Below are 14,182 nucleotides of genomic sequence, written 5' to 3' on the forward strand. Positions count from 1 at the left end.
GTTTCTAAAAATGTTTTTATGTTGACATGAGACACATACAGTACACCCCACCATCCTAACATATATAAAATGGATTAGGAAGGGCTCTAGAATAACTCCTATGCCCACGAAAAGCGATTCTAAATGTTTGTCACTTATTATTGTTTGTTGTGAACATTACTTGCTATAAATAAACACAATATGGGAGGTAATTTTGTAACCACTTCGTTTCACTATCACAGCTCTCAGTACTGGGGAAAGAATTACGGAGTTTAGCTTACAGAATATTCTATGACAATACAGTACTATGAAAAATGTCAAAGTTCCTAAGCATTTCTAAGCATAATTAGTTTCATATTTTGACAAACTAATAACACTTGTACTTCCTATATGTGAGTATTATTATTATTATGCAGTTCTATCGGTGAAACTTTACATTTAATTATTTCTATACTAACCCTTTCATGGCCGGAATAACTCTAGTATTCTATTCAAACTCACGCCAGACGATTTCTTTCAACTGAGAGTGAGCAATAAGAGACTTGGAGCCCTAAAAATCTGGGTACAAGGATGTGCAAAGGAAAGCTAACAGCAATAAACCTAATGGCTCTTTCAAGACTGTTTGTTAGAATGTTAAAGTTATTATTAAAGTTTAGTCTTTGTCTTACATAACACAAAGCTAACATGACGATCAAACCAGGACGTGAAAATATTCGATCCTAATCTTGTCATCTTTTTATCCAACCCTTGAAAAAAAAAAAAAAAAAAGTTGTTTATAATCTGTGACAGACGAAATTAATCAATGGCAGGTGAAATGGGACAAACACTATTGTGCAACCCTTTAAATACCTTGTCAAGTGTTTCAGACACTATAGCACATGAGAGTACACAACGATTTCTTTTTATACTCACTGAATGAGTGACTGATTGATTAACAACGAGTAAATGACTCATTGATACTGACTGACTACCTGATTACTGTAACAAGACTTAGTGACATCAGCATGAAATAATGACCTTTTTTTTCTCTCTCTCTCTCCCAGTCCTCCAAAGTTCCCTAGAGGTATTTCCTGAAGCTGAACCAGTATATGCCATTAAGGAGTGCAAAAGAGGTGGGGAAGACGTAGCGTGAGACTCGGTCCACCATGAGGGCTCGGTTCCGTCGGATTTGTGCTGGGGACGGACCAGCAGGCTTCGGTGGTTCGCCGAGGAGGAAACGTCGACTTTCCTGGAATTCGAATATGGGTAAATGTGTTGAAGGCCTGAATGACGATTGAAAAGAATGGGAACAGAAGAATGATTATGCTCATCCTAAAATGCATTTCGTAACATCACCAAGCAATCGGAATTAAGACAAGAGTCACCAAAGAACTAAATAAACTCATTAGCGGGTTTGAGTTCTTTCAATGTCTCTGCAGAATTTCGTTTTGTTTTCCCCTAATAAGAAGAGAGGCATTTATGAAGTTGTCAGGTTCCCGACTTTCCATTTAATTCGAAGAATGGCGAGTATGTGCAAAATACTACTGCACGCTGAAGGAGAAAAACTGGAACGACATTTACAGAATAAAAAAATGAACTCTTGAGGTTCTGCTTACAAAAGAAATATTATTAGACACAGAGACGGATAAAGAGTTCTGAGGCTCTGGGGGACAGCATCTTGTGGAAGCCCCCTAAGACTAATGTTGGCAGAGCTCAGAATTACAGACACCCACCACATTTTTTAGCTAAACCAAGCCTATTCCATACACAAAGCAATGTCTGATCTTTCTCTTTTAAGGGTACGAAATTTCTAAGACCAGTATTCACTCGGTTTTACGGGGACCTCTTTTGTGTGGGGGCCATAGGGTTACAGCTCCAGTAGTACCCCCTCCTCCTCCCATTAATCCGGCCCTGATTAGATGAAAGCACTTTCTAGACAACAAGGATGTAACTCAGGGCGCTCACCACTGAAGTGATTTCTTTGTATTGGTATAAAAATGTATACAATATATTTATAGAACAAAATAGATGTATCTGCAAAACAGTTTAGAAAACATGAAAAGTCTTAGGATATTGACGACATCTACCAATGTTGTTGGTATCACTCTGCCCGGCTTACTCTCCAACAGCTCCATCATCCACTGTAGGGAGGGTTTGTTATCCTATACTCAGTCAGGTAAGGAATATTACCAGACCAGAGACGGAAGAAGAAATATTAATTGCACCGAGTGTACTGAGTAAGAGATGGCATTATTCTTTAGGATGGTCGGCGTCCCTGTGAAACGGAGAATTCATTTGCACTCTTTGGGGACAGTCGATACGTTGTTGTGGTATTGTTTATATGCCAGTTTTAGTAGGCAGTTTCAAGTATCTATACCTGTGAGAAGGCAGGGATATTTGTGCTAAGGGGCAACAGAAAATTAGTACTATACCTTGATGGCGAGATCCGTTGCCTTGCTGGGTTTAGGTTCTGGTTTATTTGGACCTTTGGGAGCCTCGCCAGACCCGTCTCCTAGGATGATGTTCACCACGGCGTACTCAATCAACACCATGAACACGAACCTACAAGAGTTTCAGCATTATATTATCTGTGTGTGTGTGTGTGTGTGTGTGTGTGTGTGTGTGTGTGTTTTCTAATAATTATACACACACACACACACACACACACACACACACACACACACAAACAATAAGACTGGATGTAAAAAGGTTTGCTCTTTCTTACCAAGCTATTTCTGTTATCTTCCACTGATCATATTCAGGAAAACACTGCTTGCTTCGTGTGATTTTTTTCTTAAGTGATTTATTATGCCTATTGCACCTAGATATTCTCTCTTATTTAAATAGTGTAGTACCTATATAGTTTGCCTTAGTAACGTATTGTAGAAGAGGATAAGAAATGTAATATGCAAAATAAAAGTCTACCATGAAGTCTCCAATGCCGCCCCAAATACGGCACTTTATAAATTGCCGATACTCACAAAGACAATTATATCAATGGTTCTGATTTACAAAACACGAAATACAAATGTCTGATCCTATTAATTTCATCTTACTTTCTTACCCAACCTAATTCGCTCTTACCATTCTCTCCTCACTCTACAACGCTTACTCACACTGTGCACGAAGACATAAATATATCGATGGTTTTGATGTAGGACACTGGAGGTAATGATGCTTGACTCTTGGCCTGCTGGGTAAAGAGTGTCAGCAGCGAAGTCACACCTAGAGTCACCCTGGCTGGGGCTATCTCAGGCTTGATCCAGAACGACACCCACTGCAATAATAAAAAATAAACAAATAAAAAAAATAAAAGTATGAATAAGTGTAATTAAGAAGTGTAATGTTTACCTCGGTACAAGCCACACAAAATATCCAGATACTTAGTTATGGTATTTAATTCACAGATCCCTGGCAATGTCAACAGATTTCAAGATAAGGGTAATTATAAGAGACAAAATGGTCATACCGAGCTTAAATCTCTATGTTTTTGTATCCTAGGTATAAATCTACCAATCATCTTGCCGAAGCGTACGCGAGAGGTGAAAAATCTGGAGAGGGACTAATGAATTCGCCAATTTATTACAAATTGTGTGGAAAGTTTTGCTGCATATCAAGCAGACAATGAGAAAAAAAAAAAAAAAAAAAAAAGTGTATGGGTTGTAAAAGGCCAGACACCTTCGTAAAAAAATGCAGATTGGGCGCAGTAAACCCCAATGACTCAACTGCAGTAGAAAAGGAGACCTGATAAAATCGTCAGAGTTAACGTATCGACATAACAATAAGAGAGAGAGAGAGAGAGAGAGAGAGAGAGAGAGAGGAAGTGATAAGCTGTTTATCACTCCCGGACCTGATGATGTAAACGTAAGAGGCAAGAGAGAAGCCAACGTACCGACATGATAACGATGAGGCAGGTGGGGATGTAGGTGTGGAAGACGTAGTAACCCAGGCGTCTCTTGAGTGTGAACACCACCTCCAGGCATGTGAAGTTACCTGGGGGAGACAACAGGTGGGGGGAGGTGAGGAAGGTAGGGAGAAGGGAAGGAAAAAAAATATAGGAACAACAACACTAAATATAATAGTCATAACTAACCTGACCTTTATTTACCTAAGGATGGAGTGAGATAGAAAATACTACCACTTCTACTTCTATAACTGCTATTACTGCTACTACTACTACTACGAAGACTACTACTACTACGAATAAAAATAATGAAAATATGAATAATACTTATAAGAATAACAATAAATAATAATGATAATCACATTTTCTCAACAAATACCACGGTTCATCCCTAATCTAACTACCATCAAAAGTTCACTGACAATCCTCTGCCGATATTGTGTCCAGCCTTCCATATCCCTCAGTCCTCCCCGAATGTCAGAAAGTATCCTTCGTTTTCTTTTGTGTGTGTTTCATATTATTATCACAGTATTATATCATGTAACAAATAAGGGAAGTGTCCACGAATTTTTGACTGCTATTGTACACTCACCTGTAGAGTACACCTGGGTACAATCAGAAGTGTAGTTCCTTATGATGTCCTGCTGGGGTAGTTCTATGCTCTCATCTACAGCCAAAGGAACGTCAGGGTCCCACTCAAACACCAGCTCCTCTGTTGTGTGCGAGACTGGGGGAGAGGCAGATATGAGAGACTGAGAGAATAATAGGTAGATAGGTAGACAGACAGACAGACACAGATACAGATAGATAGATAGATAGATAGAGATAAACAAAATTGACAACTAAACCCTCTAAACATGATCCATTCACACTCATATCGTTATGATGTGTCTCTACTACATCCCAACACACTGTTCTCTCTCTCTCTCTCTCTCTCTCTCTCTCTCTCTCTCTCTCTCTCTCTCTCTCTCTCTCAGTTTTCCACCCTGAGTTACCTACTGAGAATGCAACCAATACTATATATATTTCCACACATTAACTAGTTCAGGTCCCAGCCTCCCACTCTCAGCATCCCTTAATCTATCTATCTATCTATAGCCCGACGCCCTAATCCCGCAAAGGGTGGCCGCAGACAAAACGCCTTCAAGTCACTCTGTCACCCACCATTTGACTACCCTCCCCCCAACTCACCCCCCCCTCCCTCATATACCTCTCAACTCCATCCCTCCACCTCATCCTCGGTCTACCCCTCCCTCTCCCTCCCTCCACCTCACCTACATACACCCTCTTAGTCAGTCTTTCATTCTCCATTCTCTCCACATGTCCAAACCACCTCAGTGTATTTCTCCTAATCTTTTCAACCACATCCACATCTACCCCACAACGTTCCTTCACTTCTTCATTCGTCAACCTGTCCCTCCACGTCACTCCACATGCTCCTCTCAAGTAACTCATTTCCACTGCTCTCACTCTTGACTTGTTCCCCTCTTGCAAGGTCCACGCCTCGCTTCCATACGTCAGGGTAGGGATCACAATACCATCATGCAGTGACTTCTTAACTTCCATACCCACCTCCCTATTTCTCATCACTGCTTTCAGTGTACCAACAACCTTTCTTCCCTGCTGTACCCTTTCACGTACTTCATCCCCCAAAGTTCCATCCTTACTCATCACACTACCCAAGTACTTGAATGCACTCACATTCTCCATATCCTCACTTGTTAAAAATGACAGGTCGCATCAGTAATAGTCAAGGGGATACTGAGGTGTTAGAAGAAGAATAAATCGTTGAGAAAAAGGTGTTAAGAAAGGGGAAGACTCATACTGATATTACCTATCCCTTAAATGGTCTTACCTTTATCGGAAAAACAGTCACCTTTTCTTTCCTTCCTACTTGTTCTCATGCCTTTCTCCTTTAGTGAACACTCTTTAAAACGTCCTCAAAACTCTTTAAAAATTCCTCAGAACTTTAGAATTCCTCAAAACTCTTTAAAAATTCCTCAGAACTCTTTAACATTCCTCAAAACTCTTTAGAATTCCTCAAAATTCCATTAAAAATTCCTCAAAACTCTATCACTCCTCAAAACTTTGAAAATTCCTAAAAATTCTATAAAAATTCTTCAAAACTTTAAAAATTCCTCAAAACTTTAAAAATTCCTCAAAACTCTGAAAAATTCCTCAAAACTGAAAAATTCCACAAAACTCTAAAAATTCCACATAACTCTTTAAAAGAAATCCTCAAAACTCCTTAAAAATTCCACAAAACTCCGAAAAAATCCTCAGCTCTTTAAAAAATTCCTCAAAACTCATTTAAAAATATCTCAAAAATCTTTTAAAAATTCTTCAAAACTTTTAAAAAATCGTCAAAACTCTCTCTAAAAATTCCTCAAAACTCTTTAAAAACTTCTCTTCCATTCCATGTCTCGTATTCCCGTCGTGTATGGAAGCTCCCCAACACCTCTTCCTTAGCGATTTGTTTTTGGATATGGCTTGCTAATATCCTTTTCTACGTCATTTATGCGGAGTATGGCGATACTGGAAGGATTGATGTAACACAGATGAGGACAGTAAGGTGCAAAAAAGCAAAATAACTCGCTTAGGAAGAAGCGTCAGGGAGAATACTGGCTCTTGTAACCATATGACTTAATCTTTCAGTTTATTCTTGCTGCTACCAGACGATTTTATTCAGCACAGGAAAGCTGATGATAAGAGGGTTAATAAAGACTGTATATAACGCCCTTACTCCCTTAGTTGGAAAAAAAATCCTAAGCTGAATGAAATCGTCTGGAGACAGCACGATTAGACAGAAAAAAACGACCTCTAGCACAAAAAATACGACTTCTATCATGATGAAACAAAAAAATACGACCTCTAGCACGATAAAACAGAAAAATACGACCTCTAGAACAGAAAAATACTACCTCTAGACCAGAAAATTATATACGACCTCAATCACGATGAAACAAAAATACGACCTCTCGCACGATTGGACAGAAAAATTCGGACAGAAAAATACGACCTCTAGCACGATTAAACAGAAAAAATACGACCTCTAGCATGATTAGACAGGAAAATACGACCTCTAGCACGATTAGACATGAAGATACGACCTCTGGCATAATTGAACAGAAAAATACGACCTCTAGCAAGATTAGACTGAAAAAAATACGACCTCTGGCACCATTAAACAGAAAAATACGACCTCTAGCACGATTAAACAGAAAAAAACGACCTCTGGCACGATTAGACAAAAAAAATACGACCTCTAGCAGGATTAAACAGTGTGTATACTTACGGCTCTCCATCTGCAGTTTACATTCCTGAGTATCGTGGGGGTAGATGGCGAAGTTCATGGCACACGATAACTTCAACGTCAACCTGAAAAAAAACAGTAAATTTTCACTATTGGTCCTTGGTCGGTTAAGGAAGCTCCCTAACACCTTTTCCTAAGCGATTTATTTTGCCTGTTACACCTTACTTTCCTATTCCTCGTTATATAAATCCTTCAATCCTCTGCACAATTAACGAACGAATGGATATCAACCAGCTATATCCAAAAATAAATCGCTGAGGAGGAAATGCTACGGAGCCTCCTTACTAGACGAGAATACGGAGTCTATCGTCGTCTGCATGTGAGGATTCCTAGAACCTCTTTCTCAGCGATTTATTCAGCAAATTTTACCTTAATATTCCCTTACGTGCCTTTTATATCTTCTTAATACCGACACATATTGCACAATAATAATAATAATAATAATAATAATAATAATAATGAAGATGATGTGCCATATGAAGAAATTAACAGGCAAGGAAGAAGCGGTACTTTAAGTAACACAGGAGGCTTCGTAAAACCTCTTCCTTAGCGATTTATTTTGCAACTTACTCCATAACTCCCTCTAGTATGTTAATTATATCATTCAATATTGACACAACATCAGTAATAGACAAGGAGGGTAATGAGGTGTTACGCAAGGAATAAATCGTTAAGAATGAGGTGTTACGATATCTCCAGAGCCACTCAGAGGACGACCCAGAATTCGAAGGGTGTTGAATCCTTTAATTTTGACCCTCTCACGGCACAAGCCCTATAAATAACAGAGATGAGAATAGAGGATTGGATTCTGTGTATAATGGATTCCGATGCCGCACAAACTCCTTTCATTTATTACTATAGAGTTTTCGAGCTGGAAGGGTAAGGAGGCTCCCTAACATCTCTTCATTAGCGATTTAGTTTTAGCCATGGGTGGTTAATAACCTTTTGTACGTTATATATGCAGAGTATGGTGATGCTGGAAGGATTAATGTAACTCAAAATAGGACAGTAAAGTGTACGAAGAAAAATGAATCGCTTGGGAAAAGGTGTTAGGGAGCTTCCTTAACCGACTAGAATAGGGGCCCTGGCCTTCATTAACCCCTTCCCTACCAAAGAGCCCTGCTAGACTGAATAAAATCGTCTGCCTGCATAAAAAAATACACTGGAAAAAATACAAATCTAAACCCAGTGGACTAAAGGCTGAAATTGTCCTAACGCAGTCCACCATCGTCCTATTGGGGCATAGGGAGGGAGCTGAGGGACGTTTGTACAGCCAGGCACTGGAGACGCCGAGCTATATCAGTGCCACCACGTGAAGGCGCCCCTCTAAAACACCTCTATCCCCAGCTATGAGGGTGGGGTGAAAAATAAAAAAAATAAAATAGTTCCTCATAAAAAGAAAACAGAGATATGCTAAAGAAAATGTAATTAATATGAAAAAAAAAAATGCTATGGAATTAAAAGTTAAAAAACAATAAATAAATGATTTGTAAATGTTTATCATAAAATTTGGCTGTTTTTGTTCATGTTTACCTATTTTACTCAGCTTGAGAGAGGGAGAGAGAGAGAGAGAGAGAGAGAGAGAGAGAGAAGAAATCGGTTTGATCCTCTGAAAACTTCCTTCTCAGTAGAAAACGTGGCTTATCTTCTCTCCATCTCTCTCTCTCTCTCTCTCTCTCTCTCTCTCTCTCTCTCTCTCTCTCTCTCTCTCTCTCTCTCTCTCTCTCTCTCTCTCTCTCTCTCTCTCTCTCTCTCCATTCCCTCCTCTTCTCTCTCCTCCTAATCGTGTGCGACAGAAAAAGTTGTTCTAATTGGAGACAGACAGACAGACAGAAAAAAGTTGTTCTAATTAGAGAGAGAGAGACAGAGACAGAGACAGACAGACTGACAGACAGACGGACAGACAGACAGACTGAAAAACAGAGAAAATAACACAAACAGACAAGAAGAAGAAGAAGAAGAGGAAGAAGAAAAAGAAGAAGAGGAAGAAGAAGAAGAAGAAGAAGATGACGATGATGATGATGATGATGATAAAGATGAAGAGGAAAGAAGAAAAAGCAGAAGAAGAAGGAGAAGAAAGAAAAGATGAAAGAAAATGAAAGGGAGAAAATAAGAGTAATGGAGAGAGAGAGAGAGAGAGAGAGAGAGAGAGAGAGAGGGGGCATTATCAGTCAAAGCCTTTTCATAAGAACCCCCATGATTAGAGAGAAGAGGAAAGCTGACGTAAGAAAGAAGAGAGAGGAAGGTTCAGGAGGAAAGATAGCTAAGAGAGAGAGAGAGAGAGAGAGAGAGAGAGAGAGAGAGAGAGAGAGAGAGAGAGAGAGAGAGAGAGAGAGAGAGAGAGAGGTAAAAATATGAGTAATTGTGAAAGATGAAAGAGGAAGAGACGGAAATGGGAAAAATAGAGATGAAAATTGGCGGGAAGAAGAAGAATGAGAGAGAGAGAGAGAGAGAGAGAGAGAGAGAGAGAGAGAGAGAAAGAGAGAGTGAGGGGGGACTTTTGGTCAAGGGTACTCATGTTTAGCTTATCTTTTTCTTTTTCACTCTCCCTCTCCTACCTCCCTCCAGCTCTCTCTCTCTCTCTCTCTCCCTTTCACATCCTCCTCCTCCTTCTCCTCTTCGCCCTCCTTAATTAGATCTTTTATTCTGAAGTTCCCAGTATTTTATCTACCAATATATCTATCCATCTATGTATCTACTCATTCTACATATATTCTCACCATTCTATCGACTCTTCATTATTATTACGATTTTTAACAGGCCAACACACTGGCTATATTTGCTTAGTTTCTGTCTTTCTTCTTTCATTCTTCCAGACACTTCAGTTTGGTGTCATTCCTTTATATGTTTTTTACCAATTTCATCTAAACTTGGCACAGTAATTCTCGGGCACATACCCCCCTCTCTCTCTCTCTCTCTCTCTCTCTCTCTCTCCTTTTCTCCCTCCTGCTAATCGTTTGAGGGAGAAAGAGTTGTTCTAATTAAAGAGACAGACAGACAGAGATCATTCATGCCACTCTCCAACCATTCAAACCCCCCACTAACCATCCATCTAACCAACCATCCGACCATCCACTTACTTGACCATATACTGTATCTTGGAGTCCTTGAAGAGCCATACGTAGTGGTTGGGGATGGTCATGGTCTGGAAGGTCACCTGCTTCGCGTTCTTGAAGAAGCTGTCAGGTCGCCACAGGTGCTTCAGCCAGTCCAGGTCCAGCAGTCTGTGGGTGGATGGTTGGAGGGTTATATGGATGGTTGGATAAATGGATGACTGGACGGATGGATGATGGATCGCTGGATAGTTCGCTGGATGGCTGAACGGACTGACGACTTGATGGGTGGATGATGGGTTGCTGGACGGTTGGTTGGATGAATGGATGAATGGATGGTTGGATGCAAGGGTGTGCACATGGGGGGAAGCGTTAACTCCCATGTGGAAAAAAGGAAAATTCGAATGAAGATAATACTAAAAACGCAACTCATTAAATTGATTAAATCTTAATAAGAGTGTTACAAGATAGAGAAATAAGAGAGGAGTTTAAAAGTTCTACAAAATATAAGAAAGAACGAATTAAGAGGTTTCTCGAAGGTCCTACAACGTTTTGTTACCAAAGAAAATAAATGGAAGGTCATGGAAGGCTAATGAAAAACTTGGAAGTTTGTAGAACGTAGAGGAAATTTCTAGAATGTTTCATAAGGGTTTATAAACGGTACTGCTGTGAAGAGTGATAGAGTTTACGGTAAGATATCAGCGTGTGAAAAAGTGTTTTTTCTTGCTTTTCCTGTGTTTTTTTTAGTGAAAGATGTCAAGTAAACGACAGACTTTTTTTTTTTTTTTTTCAGTCCAAGGTTCTGTAGAGTTCAGTTCAGTATGTAAATTACCCTGAGTTTGTACTCTTTCAGTACTTAGTCAGTTACAGTGCCCAAGTTTACCGTTTTGCGTTACTTAGTTTAGTGGATAATTAAGGCGCTCCAATCGGATTGAGCCCGTGCAGGTTAATATCCAAAGGATGGTTGGGGTTTATTGCTCACGTAATGCCACTCAGGGATGAGTGAGGCTGGTCACTCTCATCTTACATGTCAGGACCAACTTGCCTAGCCCCGGGCTCCTACGAAAATCATGTGGCAACACAGGATTAGTTGATGAATGAATGAATGAATGAAATAAAGTGAATAAACTATCTTATGAAAGAACTATGCGTTTTTTTCACCCCCCCCCATCAAAAATCCTGCACACGGCCCTGATTGGATGGATGGACGACTGTATGGATGGCTGATGGATCGCTGCACGGTTAGCTGGCTGGCTGGATGGACAGCTGATGGACCACTGGATGGGTGGTTGAATGAATGGGCGAAGTTAAATGGACGGTTGGATGGTTATACTGTGACGAAGGTTGAGGATGGTTGGATGGTTGGCTGGATGGATGGATGGAAGGGTGATTGGGTGGATGGCTGGATGATTATATGAATGGTTGGACGGTTGGAGAGAGAGAGAGAGAGAGAGAGAGAGAGAGAGAGAGAGAGAGAGAGAGAGAGAGAGAGAGAGAGAGAGAGAGAGTACCTAATTAATAAATCCCACCTGTATTCTGCCGTCATATTCTCAGGTAAGCGCAGACGGTGATCCTTCCACGTCTGCGCAAAGAAGATGTCTGCAGCGTAGGTCTAAGGAGAGCACAAATAAAGAAAAGCAATGTCGAGAAACTTGATATGGTAAACTATGAAGAATGAGTTTAAGCTTATAGCCCTGATGCTCACAACTTTGACGTGAATAGAAGCAGACCTAACCTTAAGAACTCCTATTTAATCTAACATAATCCCATCTTCATCTAGTACTGAATAAAACAGCAATACGTAAAACAAGGACTCTACTCTCTAGTGACCTCATCGTTTTCGTTGACAGAGTCGATATTCATGACTGATATAAAACTAACCCTGACGTAACTTCACCTAATCTGACCTGACCTAACCTATATTCATCCTAACTTTACCTGACACAAATGAACCCACTCTCCACTAACTACGGCATTCTCATTCACAGTCAAAGGAACCCAGATCAAGCCTAACCTAAAACTACTTAAAACAAACTTGACCTAACCTAACCTAACTTAATCTTGACCTAACACGAATGAATTCCCACCCCATTACCCACAGATTCTCGTTGACACAGTCGGTCTCCATGACGATGACGTGGTAGTGGACCTGATGTAACCTAATCTAACCTTAATCACAAACAACCTAACCTAACCTAACATAATCCTATCTTAGCCACACCTATCCAAACTCGATCCTATATTTACCACAAAGCAACAATCTAACCTATCATAACACACACACACACACACACACACACACACACACACACACACACACACACACACACACACAAAACCCCCTGTGCACTGACCATAGAGTTTTCGTTGATAGAGTCGATGCCCATGACCGTGACGTGAAAGTAAACAATGGTGGCCTTGCCGTCCTTCTTGGGGGGTCGCATCTTGTCGTATTTGGTCTTGTCTTCGGGCATAATGTCGTCAATGGTGACCCCCTGCCACTCGTCGCTGGAAGATCGGAAGGTTGGGTGAGTGGTGGATGGATGGTGTGGATGATTCGCTGGTGGAATGATGGATGATTGAGTGGATGGATGATTGGTTGATTGGCTAGCTAGCTGGTCGGAGGATTTGTTGAATGGTGGATGGATAATGTGGATGGTTCGCTGGTGGACTGATGGATGACTGAGTACATGGATGGTGTGATGGAGTGGATGGATGGTGGATTGGTTGGCTGGTGGATGGATAATGTGGATACAGTTCGCTATGAATGGTTCGCTGGTGGACTGATGGATGACTGAGTGGATGGATGATCCGATGGTGTATGGATGGTTGGTTGGCTGGCTGGTTGGGGGATGGACGTATGAACAGTTTGATGGAATGGCTGGAATCCCTGCCAATATAAGGAGGGTAAGATGGCTGAAGGAATGAGGGGATGGATGGATGGGGTAGATAGATGGGTGGGGAAATTGGATGGTGGAAGGATGGATGGAGGACTGAATGGGTGGATGGTTGGGTGATGAAATACGAAGCAGTACGATGGAGAAAAAGATGATTCACTGAAAGAAAGCGTGCGATACTTCTCAGCTAAACAAAATCTTCCTCACGTTAACATGAATATAACACCCAACCACAGCAAAAGGAGTGTAAGGAGTTTTAAAAAAGATACACCAACGCGTCACAATCCCACAGTTGACCGTTTTAGAGCAAATCACTTCTTCTTGGACGGTCAAAATGTCAATAAGTGTCCCATAAATTTTACAACAGAAAATGGAAGTGAGAAAGTCTTAAAAATTGGGTCCTTGATGGATTGTAAGCAGGAGGACTGGATGTATGGTTGGGTGGATGGATGGGATGGTTGGAGGGTGAATGATGGTGCGTTTGAGAGGGTGGATGGGATGGATGGTATCTCTCTCTCTCTCTCTCTCTCTCCCTCACACACACACACACACACACACACACACACACACACACACACACACACGCACACCTACCCGACAACGGCATAAGGAAGAAGAAGCACAACCAGAATCAGCAGACAGGGGGCTGCACCGTAGATAAACAAAGTCTCGTCCCTTCCTCCTCTCGCCATCACCATCTCTGCTGAAAAAAATAAATCCATATAAACACATCAATAAATAAATCATCACAACAAACGGGTTATATATACTATTTTTAACCATTTAACTTCGTAGGGTTTCTCTCTACGAGTAAATATCCTCTGTAATTAACTAAGACCAATAAATCTACGGAGAACACAGCCAATGTTTCAGTCCCCTTGAAACTCAGTGAGGTCCTTTTTTTACTTTACTCTCGCTGCTACTAGGCTATTTCAATCAGCTCAGGACAGGCCCCTCTTACTGGATGGGTTTATGAACGCCATTATGTAACCCCTCCAATTCCAAAAGTCTATCCCGGGCAGATCCCCAGACTCAGTGGGCTTATCTGACATTTTCT

The 14,182-nt window shown here is 40.8% G+C and overlaps 1 protein-coding gene across 1 annotated transcript; it reads right to left on the reverse strand.

Annotated features, from left to right (window-relative positions):
* Positions 1-1,036: 1,036 nt before the first annotated feature.
* Positions 1,037-13,828, reverse strand: LOC145390933 (glycine receptor subunit alpha-2-like). Its single transcript, XM_080265668.1, has 10 exons — positions 13,720-13,828; positions 12,583-12,736; positions 11,758-11,840; positions 10,256-10,399; positions 7,158-7,240; positions 4,455-4,589; positions 3,851-3,951; positions 3,075-3,235; positions 2,391-2,520; positions 1,037-1,207 (listed from the first exon to the last, which is right to left on the reverse strand). The coding sequence occupies exons 1-10, from the start codon at positions 13,821-13,823 to the stop codon at positions 1,037-1,039; spliced, it is 1,266 nt and encodes a 421-aa protein (XP_080121794.1). The 5' UTR covers positions 13,824-13,828.
* Between the last annotated feature and the right edge of the window lie 354 nt (positions 13,829-14,182).

Source organism: Coenobita brevimanus, chromosome 16, assembly GCF_032717465.1.
Source record: "Coenobita brevimanus isolate Jiangsu-jjx chromosome 16, ASM3271746v2, whole genome shotgun sequence".
Classification (NCBI taxonomy): Eukaryota; Metazoa; Arthropoda; class Malacostraca; order Decapoda; family Coenobitidae; genus Coenobita; species Coenobita brevimanus.

Excerpts from the sequence above, each read along its gene's own strand:
- LOC145390933 (XM_080265668.1), bottom strand. The coding sequence starts at position 13,823 with ATGGTGATGGCGAGAGGAGGAAGGGACGAGACTTTGTTTATCTACGGT. Across the intron at positions 11,841-12,582 it reads CTATCAACGAAAACTCTATG|ACCTACGCTGCAGACATCTT; the intron begins GTCAGTGCACAG and ends TGCTCTCCTTAG. Across the intron at positions 4,590-7,157 it reads TAAACTGCAGATGGAGAGCC|TCTCGCACACAACAGAGGAG; the intron begins GTAAGTATACAC and ends CCTCTCCCCCAG.